Source organism: Diadema setosum, chromosome 17, assembly GCF_964275005.1.
Source record: "Diadema setosum chromosome 17, eeDiaSeto1, whole genome shotgun sequence".
Classification (NCBI taxonomy): domain Eukaryota; kingdom Metazoa; phylum Echinodermata; class Echinoidea; order Diadematoida; family Diadematidae; genus Diadema; species Diadema setosum.
The window spans coordinates 33,224,575-33,243,134 of NC_092701.1; the positions used below are offsets into that span (position 1 = coordinate 33,224,575).

Here is an 18,560-nt window from a genome sequence, read left to right on the forward strand (position 1 = left end):
TCTTTTAAAGATAATAAAAAGTTTTGGTACCTCAAAAGCTTCCCTGAATTTCCTTGTCTTGGTTTGTGTTTCAGGTTAAAGTATGTTGTCTGTGAGAATTACTCACCCCAAAGTGCTCTCATGTCTTTAATAGTAATCATGCAATAATGGTTTCGTACCAGTGCCGACGCTGGACAGCGTCGATAAATACATTGTATTGTACGAAACCACTGACTGCGACCAGCAGCGTGCAGCCCATTGTACGCATAGCTAAGTGCGACCAGCAGCCCCATACGCATAGCGTAATGGGGCTTCGCATTGTAGCATTCAGGATCATGACAGAATTAGTATCGCGGGTAAATGTCAACTTAAAATCCAAAAAATTCTTCGATTTGAAGACTTACCAATTAAGTTGAAGTATTGAAAACAGGCTTCGAACAACGTTTGGTTCTGCCAATAGTCCCTTTCTGTTCGAATTGATGACTGAATGTGACTCGGTCGAGAGGACCTTGGGAGAGCTACATACACTGGATACCATGGCCAGCGCATGCGCACACAAACATCTTATCCGTTCATGGATTTGAAATGTGTGTGCATGTGATGTGTTCGCATGCACTGGCTGTAGTATTCAGTGTACTGTACAGCGGTGTAGCTCTCCTAAGGTCCTGTCGACCGAGTCACATTCAGTCATCAATTCGAACAGAAAGGGACTGTAGGCAGAACCAAACGTTGCCCGAAGCCTGTTTTCAATACTTCAAGTTAATTGGTAAGTCTTCAAATTGAAGAATTTATGGGATTTTAAGTTGACATTTACCCTGCGATACTAAATCTGCCATGATCCTGAATGCTACAATGCGAAGCCCGATTACGCTAAGCGTATGGGACTGCTGGTCGCTATGCGTATGGGGCTACTGATCGCAGTTAATTGCATGATTACTAAGACATGAGAGCACTTTGGGGCGAGTAAGTCTCACAGTGTTAGTTATATGAAAGGTACTTTAACCTGAAACACAAACTAAGACAAGGAAAGTCAAGGACACTTTTGAGGTACCAAAACTTTTTATTATCTTTAAATGAATTTGCTGCAAGCTTTCAAACATTCCCATAAATGTATATGAAGTTCATTCCCTATCAACCATCCAAAACTTCTCCAGGAATCAAATCCATCGAGCTTGCTTGATACAATCCTAACTACGTTTAACACTATTGGATAATGCTTTGAAATGCAAATCATCAACATCACAACTTACTGCCATCTGCAGTTGACACTGACTGTACAGTGGTCCTTGGTCCACTCAGCTTCATCCCATCCACAAGGTTGTAGGCCAGGATCTGAATCATGTACTGCTGGGCCACACGAAGACCTGCGAGAAAATTTACAAACATGAACAAAAACCGAGGACATGAAAAATCTTCTTGCTCATGCTGTCTAGCTCCCTCCTCATACACACATACTTGATATACAAGTACATGTAGATGTGCATGTACATCTATCTATCTATCTATCTATCTATCTATCTATCTATCTATCTATCTATCTATCTATCTATCTATCTACCAGGTATTTAATAATATCTTTCTAGCTATCTATTATTATCTATCTTCTAGGTATATGATATCTTTTAAGCAATCTGTCATCTCTCTTCTTGTCTACGCATACCATATATCTCTCTCCATCAACTCCCTTTCTCTCTCACCCTCTCTAATTTTTCTATGTGTATATATTCATTTTTTCTCTCTCTCTCACTTTTCTATCCAACTGTGCATACTACCCCAATACTTCGGTCCCTACACTGGCTTCCTGTAGAAAAATGTATTAACTTCAAGATTCTTCTTCTTGTTTACCGTACACTGCACAAATTTGCCCCTGTCTACTTTCAGAACACTTCACCTTCACCAACCACCACGTAATCTCCGTTCATCAAACTCGCTAAAATTACAGGTACCTCGAATCAAGCATAATTGGGGGGATCGGGCTTTTTCATATATGGGCCCAAAACTATGGAATGGCCTACCAAAATCTCTTAGAGAAGCATCTTCCATTGATGGTTTCAAAAAGAATCTCAAGACATATATTTTCAATTTAAATTGACAATATTGTATATCTGTATGTATAGTAAGTGTACGTATATAGGCCTATTGTTTGTTGGTTTATTGTCTTATTATTTTTTGTGATACTGTTGTAACATGACACAATATGTACTCTGTTCTATAGCGCCTTGAGTATCTTTTTTAGGTAGAAATGTGTGCTTTATAAGAGTCTCACTGTTATTATTATTATCCGTATATTTTTCTCTTTCTCTCTGTCTCTCCTCACCATTTATCTCTGCAGATGACTCCTCAGGCCCAACATCCATCTCCATGTAGGATGCTGTCCCTGCCTCCCGGTAGAACACTGTGAAGCCATCGATGGGTCCACGTCTACTCGATGAGGGCACCGGCTGAGAGAGTGAAGGTAAATTTAAAGGATGCTTCATCTTTCATAACCCCTTTAAATACAGTTCACTTGTACCAAACAGTTTTCACAAAAGTCTTTGCATAATTCTGTGACAGTCATCAAAATACATATACAAATAAGTAATTATTTTATTTGCATCATACTGTTTTAGAGTCATCATGATCGAAGGATGATGAAGTTTTTTCACAGGGGGACTTGTCATAGTTGCAATTAAAATCATTGACAAAAACTTAACAAACACCTTAATATTTTTGTGTAAAAAGCAGTATGAAATGTGTGAGATGACATCATAACTTCATTGAATTTGCCTATACAAGGATGCCCAATCAACCATTACAAAGTCATACCTGAGAAAATTTATTTCATGCAAGGCCTCAAGGCCTTTTCTCTAGTTCTCTTTTTCATGCATGTTTGATATGGCAAATTTATAAATTCTAATTTTGTTTGCTTGCTTGATGTGATTGATTTCATTTTGACTGAACACCTTTTTTTCTTTTTTTTTGTAGCCACTGATCTTTTGTTGAAATGAAAAACAAAACAAAACAAGCAAACAAGGAAAGAGAGAAAGAAACAAACAAAACGAGTTATTCCTTAATGGTATACATGAATAACTAAAAATCAATTGACAGTATCTGTGAGTATTCTTACCTGCCAGGTAATTCCAATACTTGTCTGGTTGATTGTTTCCAAGACCACATCTTGGGGTGCTTCTGTGGGAGCTGTGGAGTCAGAGTAAAAGGGCAAACTTTTACAAGACCTTTATTCAAGTCACATTCTTGCATCATATCAAAACACTTCACTTTGATTTCATTTTTCATTTGAGATCAGATAAAAAAAGGATACATTGTATTGTGCATGGCAAATAATGAAAAACGCATGAAGTACACCACCATGACTTTTTCTTTTTCTTCTTCTCTTCCTATCATTTTTTTTTTCTTATCATTAGCATTTTTTCCCCACTGGGATAGTTATTATTCTACATCAAAAACAGATTTCATCTAAACACATAATACATCATATTTCAAACAAAGTGCTTTGAAAAACAGGCAATGAAATATCATGACTCAGACCATTATTAGTAATAAATCAATAATAATTGTTTCCAGCTATAATCATACAAGCAATGCTGAGCATTACAATAGGATTCATACACATTACAAAAATACATGTTTAACCCTGAACATATGCATATGATATATAAGAATATTTTGACATAACAATGCAGTGTTTGTGATGTTACACATTCTACTCACCATCAGCAATTGTTCTGACCATCACGCCATCACTGGCTGGACCTATCCCGTCCGTGTTGAGGCCATGCACTCTGACCTCATAGGTCGTCCACGGCAACAGTCCGGTCAGGAGGTCGGAGGTCACGTCAGCAATGACATCTTTCCTGCTGTAGTCCTGCAAACTTCCCGCCTCTCGATAGGATATGCCATACCCCAGGATGGGTCCGTTACGGTAGTACTCCGGTATGGGCTTAACAGATCAAGGGAGGAAAAAAACTCAAGTGTAGAAATATACAAAGTAAAGTATAAATGAATGTGCTGCAATAGATAACAAAAGAACACAATGAACTTGTGCATTGAATCTGCAGATTACGCTATTGTAACTTTCGTTTCAACCATAGTAAAGTTTAGTAAAGTATAGTATAGTATAGTATAGTATAGTATAGTGTTTTTGTTTGCTCCCTCATGTAGACAGCTTGTTAACTGCCATCAAACACAGCACTACATTAATTTACAGCGAGTGTTTCAACTGTGCAGATACACAATTTACGAGACTCATAAAATCCCTAATAAAATGCAGCGAGTGAACCATCACAGTTTAACACCTGTTTCAAGACTATCAAAACTAACTGTGGGTACGATCTTCCCGGACTAAACAAAGAAAAGAAAAGAGAGATTTGAATGTCAATCATAGAGAAGCTAGAGCAACATTAAATGTCTATAGGCTCGAGACGCACTGCGTTTCCTGAGGATAACATCGATTCCATAATTCACACCGCTACTGAAGGACAAAAGTAAACTGAAGCGAGACAGAGAGGAAAAAGGAAAATAAACCAATGCCTGATTACATGACACAAAACCTTCCTGGAACTTACCGCCCATGACACATTGATTGATGTCGATGAAACAGCAACAGCGCTAACATTGCCTGGGAAACCATCGGGAGCTACAAGTGTAGAACAAGATTAAAGGACAGTATAACTACATTATAACAACCTTGATGTAAACACATTTAAAAAGTAGCTCCCATCTAAAAGCCTCTAACTTCATTATCATTGTGCTACCATGTTTGTAACACTGAGATTTATTCATTTTCTCTCTTTTTTTTTTTTTTTCAATATGGCAGGTATTCTGTTGCATTTAATGGTTTGTGTTCTGGAATCCAGGTTTTTCTGATGAGTTCTTTGAAATATAAGAGTCATGGTCAAAATTACTAGACAAAAAAAAAAGTTAGATTTAAAGGCTATACACAACAATACTATAATCATGATAATGTTACCAGGAAAATTTGCACAACATGTGTAACATTCAATGAATGTGCATGTGAGTTCCAGGGAACGGAGAGCTTCAGACAAAAGATTGAATAGGAAACACATAAAAGATTATGAATGAAACAAAGGAGATAGAAAGAGAGCAAATATATGCCAAGGCCATTTTAAAATAATAGACGTTATGTGTGCATGCATTTTGATAAATCACAACAACTTTCAGTGGTGGTGCTATTTTTCATGAGGCTGAATTTTCTCCTTCAGTTTAGACACGAGACCCTCTAATCATCTATATTATCTTATGTAGTTCATGTATCGACAGCAAAGAGCAGACTATCACATCCACAAGCCTGAGTGTTTAGATACAAAACTTCCCTCTGAAATTTCATCAGGCAATGTCAGTGCATTTTGGTAGTGTGACTGGATAAGACAGTGTTATGATTCAAAGGGACTCCCTGTGGAAAAGGGGTTAACCTTCTGTATGCTTTGAGTGCTGATTAACACAGAAAACCCTGCAGCATTGTACACATTGTCAAACTACCTGACATAGAAAGAGTTAATAAATGTTTAAACACATCCACTTCAGTATCGTCAATATCAACATTTCCATGGCAATCGAGACAAGACTTAATTTACCAGCCGTTTGAGTCCTCTGCTCCACATAGTCTGTGCAGTTCCCCCACTGTCTCTCCCCGTTGTGCAAGGTGGCGGCACACACCCGCAGCATGTAGACGGTGTTTGGCCGCAGTCCGCCCACCGCGGTGGTCACCGTAGCTTGACCACTGCCCGGAATGTGCTGCGTTCCGTATTCTGAAATACAGTAAAAGATGCAAAATGTAAACCATCGTTCATCCACAAAACATCACGGTGAATGATTTATACATACACTGAAGAAAATATTGAAATACTAGAACTATTGCCTATTAAAATAAGTTATTCACCACAGAGCAAGGCCCATGCAGTTAGCAGGATTTGTCTGGTTGGCATGGTAGCAGTTTTAATGGCATAATAAGTTCAATTACTGTCTCAGCAACTCTCTTATTCCGCGGGAGAATAAACACTGAGGTAAAATGTTGAGGAAGTGTAATCAATCATTTATATGCTACAGTGTGACCCTGGGGTATAGTTTTATGCCATCCCCTGTGGTGCGGTCTTACAGCAGAGAGAATCATATGGTAAATGCTGTCTCTTTGTTGATTTGTGGTAAGGAAACTCCTGGGCGGCACAATCACTCTGTATACTGTGAAGAGTATCACTGGCATATCTGTCAAACTTGACGCCTGTCATCTCCCATGGGCATGAAACAAGGGTGCGAGAATGACATGTTGGCTGACTGACACAGTTAGACTTAAAGGTAGGGGATACCTTTTACAGACCTCCCAAAATGCAGCAAAACATTAAATATGAACCTCAGGGGACTTGTTTAGGCCACTGCTGAGAAATTTGGAAGTCAACAGTTATCTACAATTTGAATAATGCACAAAACTCAACTACTCAGTAGTTCTGTGTGTCAGCCACACTTAAGCCTTTTTGTTGCAGTCTTCTGTATTTTTTTTTTTATCTATAAACACAAATCTAAAAGTATAAGAGCTGATGTAATAACAGAGTGTGTGGCAAGAATGTATATAGAAATGTTTGTAAGTTTTGATGAACTTTCTTCACAAAATATACATGATGGACACACATGCAGTGCATGGGTCTGCAAAGGTAGCCTAGTAGTGTACTGGAATTTACGGTGAGCCCCGAAAAAAATTCAATTCAAAATCTAACGGTCAATAAAAATGTACTAAATGTTACCTTCCACTTTCAATACTTTATGGGAGTTTCTAAAAAGATATTCTCTTCAACATACTACTGTATTTATACAACTCTTCATTTAAGGCATGCAAATGGGATTCCCTACCTTTAACATTTGTTTCCAACAAATGCATGAGATTTGTAAATAAGCATCGGCTAGATGGATAAAAGGATGGACAGACAGATACATTATGTAGATACACACATGCATACTAGATAGACAACAGAATGAAGATAGATAGATAGATAGATAGATAAATAGATAGATGGATGGATAGCAATATGGACAGTTAAAATAGATAGGTACTATATTGACAGATAGATATGTAGAAAGATGGATCATAGATAGATAGATACAATGTAAATGGATAAAATAATAATCAATTACATAAATAATCAAATAAATAACTAAATAAAATAACAAATAAAATCAGTAGATAGGTGAGTGGATAGCCAGGAGCTACACAGATGGACAGATACATCTATAGACAGGTATGTAGTAGGTAGATGAATAGAGCGACAGACATATAGAAGACAGTTCTAAGCATAAATGTTGCAAAATCACTGTGGAAATCTAAATACAGAATGCACACAGTGATAACAAATAAATTTGTGCACAGTTCAGTCCCTTTGTGCTAGGAACAATCACTTTGACCAAATCTTCTACAAATCAGTTATATTAATGACATTAAAAGTACCCAAGGTGGAGACAGAAGAAACCCATGGCAGAGAGGTTATTTACCATTTGTGTTGAGCTTGGTGTACTCTATGAGGTATGTGTCGATTGGACCATTCCTGTCCACAGGGATCTCCCAGATCAACCCTACTGCCGTAGCATTGAACGATGTCACACGGAAATTCCTTGGAGCAGATGGACCTAGGAAAAGCACAACCAAGGGAGAAAGATCACAAGCTATTGAATACTACTACAGTAACTGACATCGCTGCTGCTACTTATAACTACCCAAACAAATGCAATGATATATGACAATTTTATGTGACGGTAATAAGATTGTATAACAAAACTGTACCAATAACCAAAATACTACAACTATTACTATGTGTACGACAGCAATGATAAAAATTGTAATAATAATGTATCAACAATATTAATACCAAAGACAAAAAGTCAAAAATTATAGAGAGCTTGAATGGCACTAAAAAATGACACAAGATAATGTGTTATGTAAACAGGAGTGCTTATATCCCTTTATAAGTATGGTACAACTTCATGTTATTGATGACATTGACTCACACACAGCCACTGACTTCTTTTTTTTTCTTGTTGTAATCATCAGAAATGGTATTGTACATAATCTTGAAGATATATTATACAACTTGTTTTGTGTGTTTTATTTGTCAGATAAAGGCATATCGTATACTGTGTAAGAAGTGCATACAATGGATATACTCTGTATTCATATCACCAATAATATTGAACACTGCAACTGATTGACAAATTGCCCTACAACGTACGTCGACGTAAATAAGCACTGAATTGATCAGTGTTTTAGTATGATAAAAGAATTTGAGTATGTACACCCTTGATTTCTTTTATCATAGCTACTACTAAAACACTGATTAATTCAGTGCTTTTTTACGTTGATGTAGGGCAATTCGTCAATCAGTTGCAATGAAAACATCTCGATGGAAGAATTTCATGAATTTGAATATTGAACACATCACATATATTTCTGAAGTGAAAACCGGAAGCGTAAACGGTATGAAATGAAAATTCATTGTCGTGTGATACCATATGGCTACAAACTTGGTAAAATTGATAATCCTAGGATGACTTGCAGTTTGATCTCAAGGTCTTACCAGTGACAGCGGGCGTGGTCACAATCTCCATGGTGCTGGGGGTTTGACCAATCACATTCTTTGCCAGCACCCTGACGTGATACTCTCTGTTCTCCTGTAGACTGTGCAGGGTGTAGGTTTGGTTACCAGGCATCACTTCTAAATTATCAACGTATGTCAGCCATGTTTGTGATGAGCTGGAAATAAGAGGCCATGACAACAAACACATTCAAAAAAAAGGGTAGAAATATATTACCAGGAAGTCTACTGTACAATCATATAAACAAAGACATGTCCAGTGCACAGTAAATGCGGATATGTAAATCAATCAATGAATATGTCAATAGATGGATAGGTATGTTTGTATATAGGTAGATGAATGGACAGATGGATGGACAGAAAGATAACAGATATATAAACATGAATACACATATAAAACTATGTACATGTGGTCAATAAGTGAAGATATATTTTGTATATCAAAGAAATGTGTGAATATACTATGCATACATACATGTAAAAAAAAACAACAGAACACAGTGTGTTGAAATCTCACAATGTGGGTAAGAATTTATTACTCAATATGTGAATATGCCTATCCCCCTTCATATCTGATTACTTTGTAAGCCAGCCACAATAATTTGTGCACCTTGTCTGTGTCAATTGCATGTTCTATGCTCAAAACTTTCTGCATACAAGTACAAGTTTTAGGTAGTGACAAGAAAAACATTTAGTTCTGTCCTTATACAATTTTTGCTTTCCAATGAGCATCCACATCTTCCTAAATTTTGCTTCCCACCTGAGCTTGTATTGGATTTGGAAGTGCGTCGTGTCACCGGCGTCTCCTCCGACAGTCCACACCAGATACACGGATGTGGCCGACATCGGTGATGCTGTCAGGATGACTGGCTGTCCAGGTACATCTATGCAAATGAGATCATCAATTGAGCTCTCGATCATCATGTAATCAATATTTGAAATAAGATCGAAAGGAATGCATGCTTCAAACCATGCTATAATGCAGAGTTTTAGTGACACTGCAACTTATGGTAACTCCCCCCCCCCCCCCTTTGAAAAGTTTTCCTCAGACATATGTCATCTAGTATAAAACCTTGCTGGGAAATACAGTACAGATGTACTACATGCACTGACAAGTACTCTACACTTTGTCCATGAAATGAATTTTGTGATATAATTTACCACCTATCACTGCAGTACATGTATATATTACTTAGACCCCCATCCCACATTGCTCTGAATTGAATTCCATCAAAAAGAAACTTTTTGAGGGAAAGAGAGGGTAGCAGGATGAAGCAATTTCTTCCTGCCGTCTTAACAAACTGTCATCTCAGTCTGCTTCTCATATATTTCTTGCCCATTTATCATTCTTTTCCCCCATTCATCATCACAGTGACTATCATTGAAATGGTCGATACAAACCATTCCAATGCAGACAAACTGTGCTTGACAGGTGTTTCTCCCTCTATTAGATTGACTCCAACAAATCAAGGCGACAGAGACTGTTAATGTCACATAAATTTGATGGCTCAAGACCAAGATATTAAATCATGAGGTCATTAAAATTCATTGAGTTTAATATCTTTATTGGAGGGCAAATTGGCAAACTGATGTACGACTTCCTGAGTGGATGTCATTCAGTGCTCTCCTAATTTTCTCTTTTAAGATGTCATTTTAAAAAAAATCAATCCCTTCACCCACCAAAATTTGATTCTTTTCACTCTTTTATTTTTCAGATATCAGCAAAAAATTTAAGACCCAATCGTGTGAAAAATCATGGGTGGTTCGATTGACTGAATCAATCTTCACTTACTGCCGACAGGAGTACGTTCGAAAATCACAAATTGTGCCCGTCAAAGAATATGCGCATTGAAGCTCCTATAGCTCATGGGTAGCAGATGACACCTGTCAAGATTCTTTGGCTGTGTGTGAGTATGTACATACACTGTACAGATCAGTAATAATGCTCTATATAATTTGTTACAAGGATTCTCAAATATATTCGAGCCGGCCAGGACAGCCTTCCCACTCCAAAGTATCCCCACGCTGCTACAAATGTACAGTAAGTCCTTAAATCATTAATATGGCTTTCAAGACAGTGGAAGTATAGTATTGTATGGGAAACTTACATTGTAGTCATTACACTGTGTATTGTGCAAAAAAAAAAAAAAATGTTTGTTATGATCTAAGTAATGATAGCAAGGTAAGTAACTTACCTATTACTGTGAGGTAGAATGATTCACGGGCATTTCCCACATCATTGTGTGCCACACAGCTGTACCATCCTATTATGTAGATACACAAACAAAATAAATACAGAATAAACACATGGGAAAGTGTCCATATACAGCATGTCACAGTGAAAATGATTAATCACCCAAACATCACATACACACACATCCACACAAACACATCTGTTTACATTGCGTAAATGTCAAATATGTCGTGGCCTCATCAGAATGTACAAAAGTTGAATAATATACGGCCTCCATGAATCGAAATTAAATAAACATTTATTACATTGATTAATAGAGAATTATTTCATTTCCGACTATCTAATACTATTATCAAACATTCATTGAGACTGACAACATAAAAGTACACTCTTTAGATCTCTGCATCCCCCTGATATGTATGACTATGAAAATCACATACAACTGTACATGTACTATTAAACACAGATGCGGATACAAATGCTCCTACAATACGTAATAGTATCACACATTCTGCATGTGAAAAACTTCAAGTTGATACACAAAGGTGTTTTGTTCGATGGTCACAGCGACATCTGAAATACAAAATTAGATGTAGTCAGTAAGAAATTGAAATATTCACCTCCAGAGAAACTCATACTGTAAAAGTGGAAATTTTTGCACATTTTGTGCAACCAGAAGCAAACTAAATAACTCTCTGTTCCACAGAGAGTCAGTTTATGATTTGATGGCTTACACAAAATAATCTTAAACATCTGAACTTTACACTTTCCATCATTTATATTCCAATCCCAAACATATTCTCGAACCTTAGCATTGAACTAGTAGACTCAAGGAATACAAGAAAACCAGGATTAAATTTGATAATCATGATATTGTCAGATCTTGACTCCACGATGACACAATTATTTGGTCATGGTTGCGATGTGAGCAAACTTTCAAAGACTATACTGAGGAGCATTGCCCTACTTGCAGAAAAAAAAGGAGGGAAAAAAAAGCAACAGGCCTCTAGTCACGGTTGGCGGAAAAAGGAAAGTGCTTGAGCCCTCAAAATTCACACTTCATTACAACCCCTGGAGAGAGAGAGAGAGTACGAGGGAAAGAGAGAAAAGATGAAGAAGAAGAAGAAGAAAAAGTAACGCAACATCCAGGTTCTTCACAGACAATTTGCCCCTGATCAGCACAACCCAATTAACGCCAGAATCTGCCTTTCCTCCCCGATAGCCTTGTTTGTGCTATAACTCGTTGGGAGGCTGGCAACACCTAATCGCTACGGGCAACCCGTTGACGGATTGCATTCGCTGGAGAGCTCAATACATGGGGCTTTTTTCCCCCCTTTTTCAAACCTTTCCCATGGCCCTCTGAAAGGCTCTTATTTTTACTGACACACTTGATCAAAAAAAAGCGGGGATGAAGAAAAAAGAAAATGACCAGCATTAACCTCTGATTTCAGTCATGCATCAGCACATTCTCACTGGTTCTATTTCAGGCTTATTTGAAGTTGTTTTAATTTGTTTTTGACCTTTTCACAGTGACCCCAGTCTCAGAGGCCTTGTTTTCACAGAACAAGGAAAAGATTCAATTTTATTTTGACATATCTTCATCTGCTCACTTCTTTTTTTTTCCTTCATTCTATTAATTCTACCCCTTTCAAATCATAATGGTAAAACTTGTCTCAGTTTTGGTGTTATTATAACAGGTAGAATAAAATTAAACAATGACAGCTACAGTCTCATTTGAATCATAAGTTGAATAACAATATTGAATGATTATACATGTGTACATCATATAACTTTCCTTTCTTATTTCTTGAATTTGCTTTGGCAATCACATGCATACTTCTAAATTGAACTGCAGTTCATTGGGTAGAGACATTACACTTGTACATCAGGGGATTTATGTTCACCTGTTTGAGTTTACCTGACACATTACACTAAAGGATTCTAGAAAAAAAAAAATTACCAAAAATTCAAAGCAGAAAAATATTCTTACTTTTATCTCTCTTGAAATGATGGCAGTTTGAACCACAATATTGACACCCACTTTTCTGGCACCCAGTATTACTGCTGAGTGAAATGTCATGGGTTCTATGACAGTTTGGTAAACTACTCGCACCAGTGCACATTTTATAAAAGGGAATATAGGCAACAGAATTACAATAGGGTCTTGCAGATTGAGCAAAAGCCGCCACAAACTCACCAGAAACTGAATGCATGAAGATTATAACTGATTAATTTTCTTCTTGTATCCTACACTGTGAGGCTGTTTTATTTTGTTTTATTTTTGTTCTGGTTGATTTGCTGTGCCCTGTAGAAATTCACTCTTCCTTGGAAAATTCTGTTATTTGCCATCTTAAGCTCCTCACATGCATTGCTGCAATCTCTTATGTCCCTCCCACCCTCAAGAATTCATTCTTCTTAAATTTCTTCTTTGTAATTCCCACCCCCACCCCCCAATTTCCATGTCTTTTTCACTTCCCCTCTATCTTGCTTGGTATCTTACTTTCACTTCCCCCAGATTTCGATCAGCATCCAACACTTCCTCCGAAGATGGGGACCCAAAAGACAAAAAGGGTAAAAAAGAGGGCAAAACTTTTCTGCGGGGGATCCCACTCTTGATTGAGGCTGACTTCATTCAGCGCACATGATGGGGGTGAGAGATAATGCCCAAGTCATGTAACCCACAGGAAGTATGGACGTTTGTATACAGTTGCTCGTTAAGCCTGTCATTACCGCCAGCAAACTGCAGTGCATGGTAGCAGCAATGGTATTTTGATTTTGTGGTCGAGACGGGGTTAAAGGGGCAAGCATGTATTGTGCTCTAGGAAACTGTGTGTTCTGTGTGTCGAAAAGGGTGACAATTCTCACTGTGCCCAGCTCAGCTTGGAATCATGACAATACAAAATATGCTGCTCAACCTAGAATATACGTGTACATGGCAGCATGATAGAAATGTCAGATTTAAGAAAGAAAGTTTGATGTTTTTACTGTTTTAATGTTTATGATGAACTACATACAACCATGTTAATGCACTCTAAACAACACTCTGAGACAACAAAAAAACCTTTCCACATAACAATTCTCTCTTCTAAAAGACCAATTTACAGGAACGTTCATCAACTGGTATACATGGTTGCACAGTGTATGCCTAATTATTGCAGGGCTTGACACTAACGTTTACCTCTGGTGGCCCCTTTGGGCCACTGAAATTTTTAAATCTGAAATTTTGGTGGCCTGAAAAAGAAATGCCATGGCCCAAAAGAAACACACAAAAAAAAACTATTTTGAATCCCAAGTGCCCGATCAGGCCACCAAAAAATAGACTTTTTGGAAATTTGGCGACCCAAAATCAAATTTAGTGGCCCCAAGCCATCAGGCCACAGCGAATTTTGAGCCCATGACCAAATAAAGTACATTGTAAATGCTTCAATGGTGGACTATCATGGTCCCACAGAAAATCTTGGTTGGGTGTATACTTCAATGACAGAGGAACTGCAACCTTTTGACCCTTGACCTTGAATTAAAAAAAAAAAAAAGAAGGCCAAACCAGACTTGTATGTTAAGGTCAGATGCTGAAAGAGGAGATTCTCAGCCTCAAAAATAATTACAGTCTTAAAAATTTGATGTTTCCATCCCAGCAGATATAATCATAGAAAATCAAACACACAGGAATACTGCTTTTGAGATAATAGGCTTTAAAGAGTTGTTCTGTTTAAAGGTGACTTTGTCAGATAACACCTAAAACTTCAAATCAGCTGGGTTAATGTGAAATGCATAGTTTATTTTTCAATTCATGGACAAACAACCTGTGTCACATTCTGTGGGCTCTGTGTCCCGGGGTCACGTTTGCAGCGAGACCTGTTCCACAGCAAAACACATACATCACTTGGATACTGCCTACTTTAATTAAGTCCTGCACGCACAATTTTGTATGAGGTTTTATGGCAACAAGTGCGAAATGACATGCACCCACTGACAAGGATGTCACCTATACCAATCATCAATGTGTTGTGAGACCCAACAGCCGCCATGGAACATTCAGACCACGAGACGGCTCGGGACAGGCATGAGTGTGCCACACCTCAGATGGAGTCTTAAACTCCGTGTGACCGCGCAACGTCTCTCGTCACTAATGAAAGGAGATGGCAATATCTTTAACTGATTCTCAAATTGGCAACATCCCTCCCTTCAGACTACATACAAGCCTTTCAACAACAACGACAACGGAAGAAAAAAAAAAACATTTCACACTCTTTCCTTCCCCTTCCAACTATGTTTGTAACATTCTGACAAACATCACGCAATCCCTGGCCAGTGGAGCTCACATCGCAGCAGAGTGCACCACTGCCGGACTGCCTATTTTAACGAGCCACCTGTCAGCCAACATGAGTAAGATTACGAACAAAAAAACAAATAAGATGAAAGATGACGGTGCTGATGAAAATACCTCAGATACTTATCACCGATAAACTTCGCATACACTGTAGCATTTGATAAGGCCAAAGAGGCACTAGAGAACGCTCACACTACATTGCTTGTGTCTGCGTGGGATACGCATGTCTCTGCATCTATTATTCTGCAATTTCACGTGACTACTTATCCCTATGTCACTGATCAAAAAGATAAATGTACCCCTAACCCTAACCCTAAGCTCTTTAACTGGTTCCAAACAGGCAACTTGTTGTTCATGCATGCTGGTTTGGATTTTATCAAATGTGAAGTACAGAAAGCTTCTGGTGTACTTCTACCAAAAACACAAACAATCAAAGAATAAAGAATAAGAATTATGAGGAAACGAAATTATAGTATCCAAATAAATTGGTTGGAATGATATATAGGAGACATCAACACCTTTATTCCAAGGTCTATAGAGCATGAAAGCGTCGTCACCTCGGTCCCTCGGAAGGCCAATGAAAGAAACGCCCGCGAAAATAATCCTGTTTATGTCTCCATTACTCTGGAGGATCATATTTCAGACGGGTCACCCCTGATTGCCTCCAATTATCCTTGTCTTCCTGTAAAGAAATATCATGTACCACAGCCCAAGCCCTTAACACTATAGGGGGGGGGGACAGTTCCTTGAGTCGCATAATTACTTGAAATCACATAGGAAAGGACAACAGGGTGTGTGACTTTATGCATTTAGGTTTTCTAGAACATGTGTGTGTGTCTCTGTGTGTGCTTGTGAGGTTCTGTCCTTAAATGTGGAATCATGTGACGCCTTTTGGGTGAAGATATATCCAAGAATCCAACCCTAGAGTGTGAGTTATCTCAAGTTCACAGAAATGATATCCACAGGCTCTAGGAAATTGCAATAAAGTAATGGAACATAAAGACAGGTGACAAGATATACCAACAAGAGCTTCCTTAAAATGGGTGTGAACACAGAAAGCGATGGAAATATGAGAACTACCGTACTTCCCACGTGCTGACATCACTATGAAAATCAGTTGACTCTAATTCTGAAGCATGTCAGTGGAATTATTTCTCGCTCAAAAATATCACATGTTTGGGTGTGATGAAAATCTCACTATCAACACAATCTGAGATCATGTGCTGTGCACATATATCAAAGTATCTCTAGAAGTAAGTATTCTGGAGTAATGTGAGAGGAATATTTCAAGGGTGCAAAGAGTGATTAATGAAGGCAATATACATATTCAGTTCTAGCAGAGATATTTGTAAAGTGATGATAGCTTGGACGGACCTCAGTGCCAGCAGAGAAGTACTACTTCGTGGATCAACAATGTTCTGTGGTAATAGGTAAACAAAATCAATGACACTTGGGTACAAATTTGCCATGGTAACCCAGGGATATGGTTTCGTTCATAAATGTTTTTCTAGATGATAATGTTGTATATAGATGTGTCAACTTTGACACTCTTTTTGTAATTTTGCTTTTCTGCTCTGTTTTTTTCCCCGAAGGGCTTATGCAGCTCCTAACCACTGTTAAGGAGAGATATGCACAGAAAGTTTGAACAAGCATTCAACATCAGTAACAATTATACTGAGATGGTAAAGATATTCCTTAGTACAGGCCATATATCCACAACACACACAAACAATCTCCATGGAGAATTTACTCAGCTATGAGTTCAAGGCTACAGTGAAGAAAATTGCACCAATTTGATACCAAAAGTGTTTTGAAACCTTCAAGGCTCACTAGAATCAGCTGGCATGCAAACTGCTATTACATTGTAATTGGCTGATAGATCCTTTAATACTAATTCTAATTGCAAATAATGTGAAACTTTGTCTCGGCTTTAATTAATCTTGATATACAATGTATAAAAACCATTACTGATATGACTTTAAACACACATGCTTCATTAATGTACAGATTATATATTCTGCAAAGATCTTGTTGAAAAGAACACTATTGTAAAAGGAGGAATATTTGCGTGCATCTCAATTTCACAAATTTTGTGAGAGCCAAGATTCGTGAAATAAAAATGCACATGAAAATTCTTGTGTACACTATATGCCACTGGCATTGAATGCCAGTGGCAATTCACAAAAATTTCATGCCGCAAAGAAGGCTGTCGGCTCCAATACGCGAAAATTTCAAACCGAGCAAGACAGTGGTGATTATGTTTTGTGTTCTCACCTTCGTCCGCATTGCCCAATGAGTCAATGGTCAACAGACCGTCCGCCGTCACTGTGACCCTCCCACCGGTCGACAGGACATCTTGACCTTTCAGCCAGGTGAACATGGGGCTCGGGGACCCGGAGGCGGAGCAGGGGATGGACAGGGGGCGGTTCGCGAGGAGCGTCATATTCTGCAGGGGGTCCACCATCGGCTCCACTGTGTGGGAACAAATGGGAAAATGATGATACAACTAGTGTGCTCAAAAAATGTTATCTGGCTGGGTAACATACATGCACAGATACTAGAAAAGCACTCAGAGAGTGCAAACTTCTGCAAAGCACCTCATTTCTACCCATTAAAATGCACTGAGAATCGCCTTGTTTCCCATGAATAATAAAGAAGTCTTGTTCACACATCTCATCAGCTTTTGCCTGCTCTGCACCTTGAGTGCATGCTCAGTGTATGTATGTAAACCTCAGATACAACGCACACATAGCTTGAACTCACTCATTTGTTGACCCAAATTTGCCAAAAAAATCCTTGCAAAAATTCATAAAAATTCCTGGATCACTACCAAAATTTGATCATCTCTTCCTTGTGATATCATCAACTTTTCCTGTAAATTTTATCCAAATCCATTCTCAACTTTTTGAGTTATTTTGCAAGCAGACAGACAGACAAACCGACGCTGGTAAAAACAATGTTACCTCCTTTGTGGAGGTAATGAGATACCGAATCACCTTGTGAAAATCAATGGAAAAGTAATAATCAAACTTTCAGATTGCATTAATTCTAACAAATCAAAATGAAATCTGCAATTGCATTTAAACAGAGAAACCACATTCAGTTTATATTACCACCACTCACCTAGGACATCCAGAAAAGCTTCAGCTGTAACAATACCCTGGGCATTCTGCGCCACGCACGCGAACTTTCCGATCATCTCGGGCAGGGCCTTGGCAATGCTCAGCATCCGTCCTGCATCGCTCACGTAGCCCCACGAGGGTAGGGCACCACCGTCGAAGAGCCAGGAGAGAGTTGGTTCGGGTATTCCCGTTGCGTTGCAGCTAAAGGTGACCACCATGTTCTCTTGTACCGTCTTATTCTGAGGCCTCATCACAAAGGCAGGCACACCTGTCAGAGAAAAATAAAATGTAAAAATGATTAAAAAAAATATAAAATGTGAATTGAGTGATAGGTCAATAAA

The 18,560-nt window shown here is 38.3% G+C and overlaps 1 protein-coding gene across 1 annotated transcript in view; it reads right to left on the reverse strand.

Moving 5' to 3' along the window:
- Positions 1-18,560, reverse strand: part of LOC140240624 (contactin-3-like) — a 110,990-nt gene that overhangs the window by 18,603 nt on the left and 73,827 nt on the right. Inside the window, exons 11-22 of the mRNA XM_072320378.1 lie at positions 18,221-18,487; positions 17,372-17,569; positions 10,769-10,837; positions 9,334-9,457; positions 8,556-8,731; positions 7,477-7,611; positions 5,574-5,747; positions 4,545-4,615; positions 3,691-3,919; positions 3,086-3,156; positions 2,297-2,420; positions 1,230-1,343 (exon numbers count right to left, since the gene is read on the reverse strand). Of these exons, the coding sequence (XP_072176479.1) occupies positions 1,230-1,343; positions 2,297-2,420; positions 3,086-3,156; positions 3,691-3,919; positions 4,545-4,615; positions 5,574-5,747; positions 7,477-7,611; positions 8,556-8,731; positions 9,334-9,457; positions 10,769-10,837; positions 17,372-17,569; positions 18,221-18,487 (1,752 nt within the window). The remainder of the gene's footprint in view (positions 1-1,229; positions 1,344-2,296; positions 2,421-3,085; positions 3,157-3,690; positions 3,920-4,544; positions 4,616-5,573; positions 5,748-7,476; positions 7,612-8,555; positions 8,732-9,333; positions 9,458-10,768; positions 10,838-17,371; positions 17,570-18,220; positions 18,488-18,560) is intronic.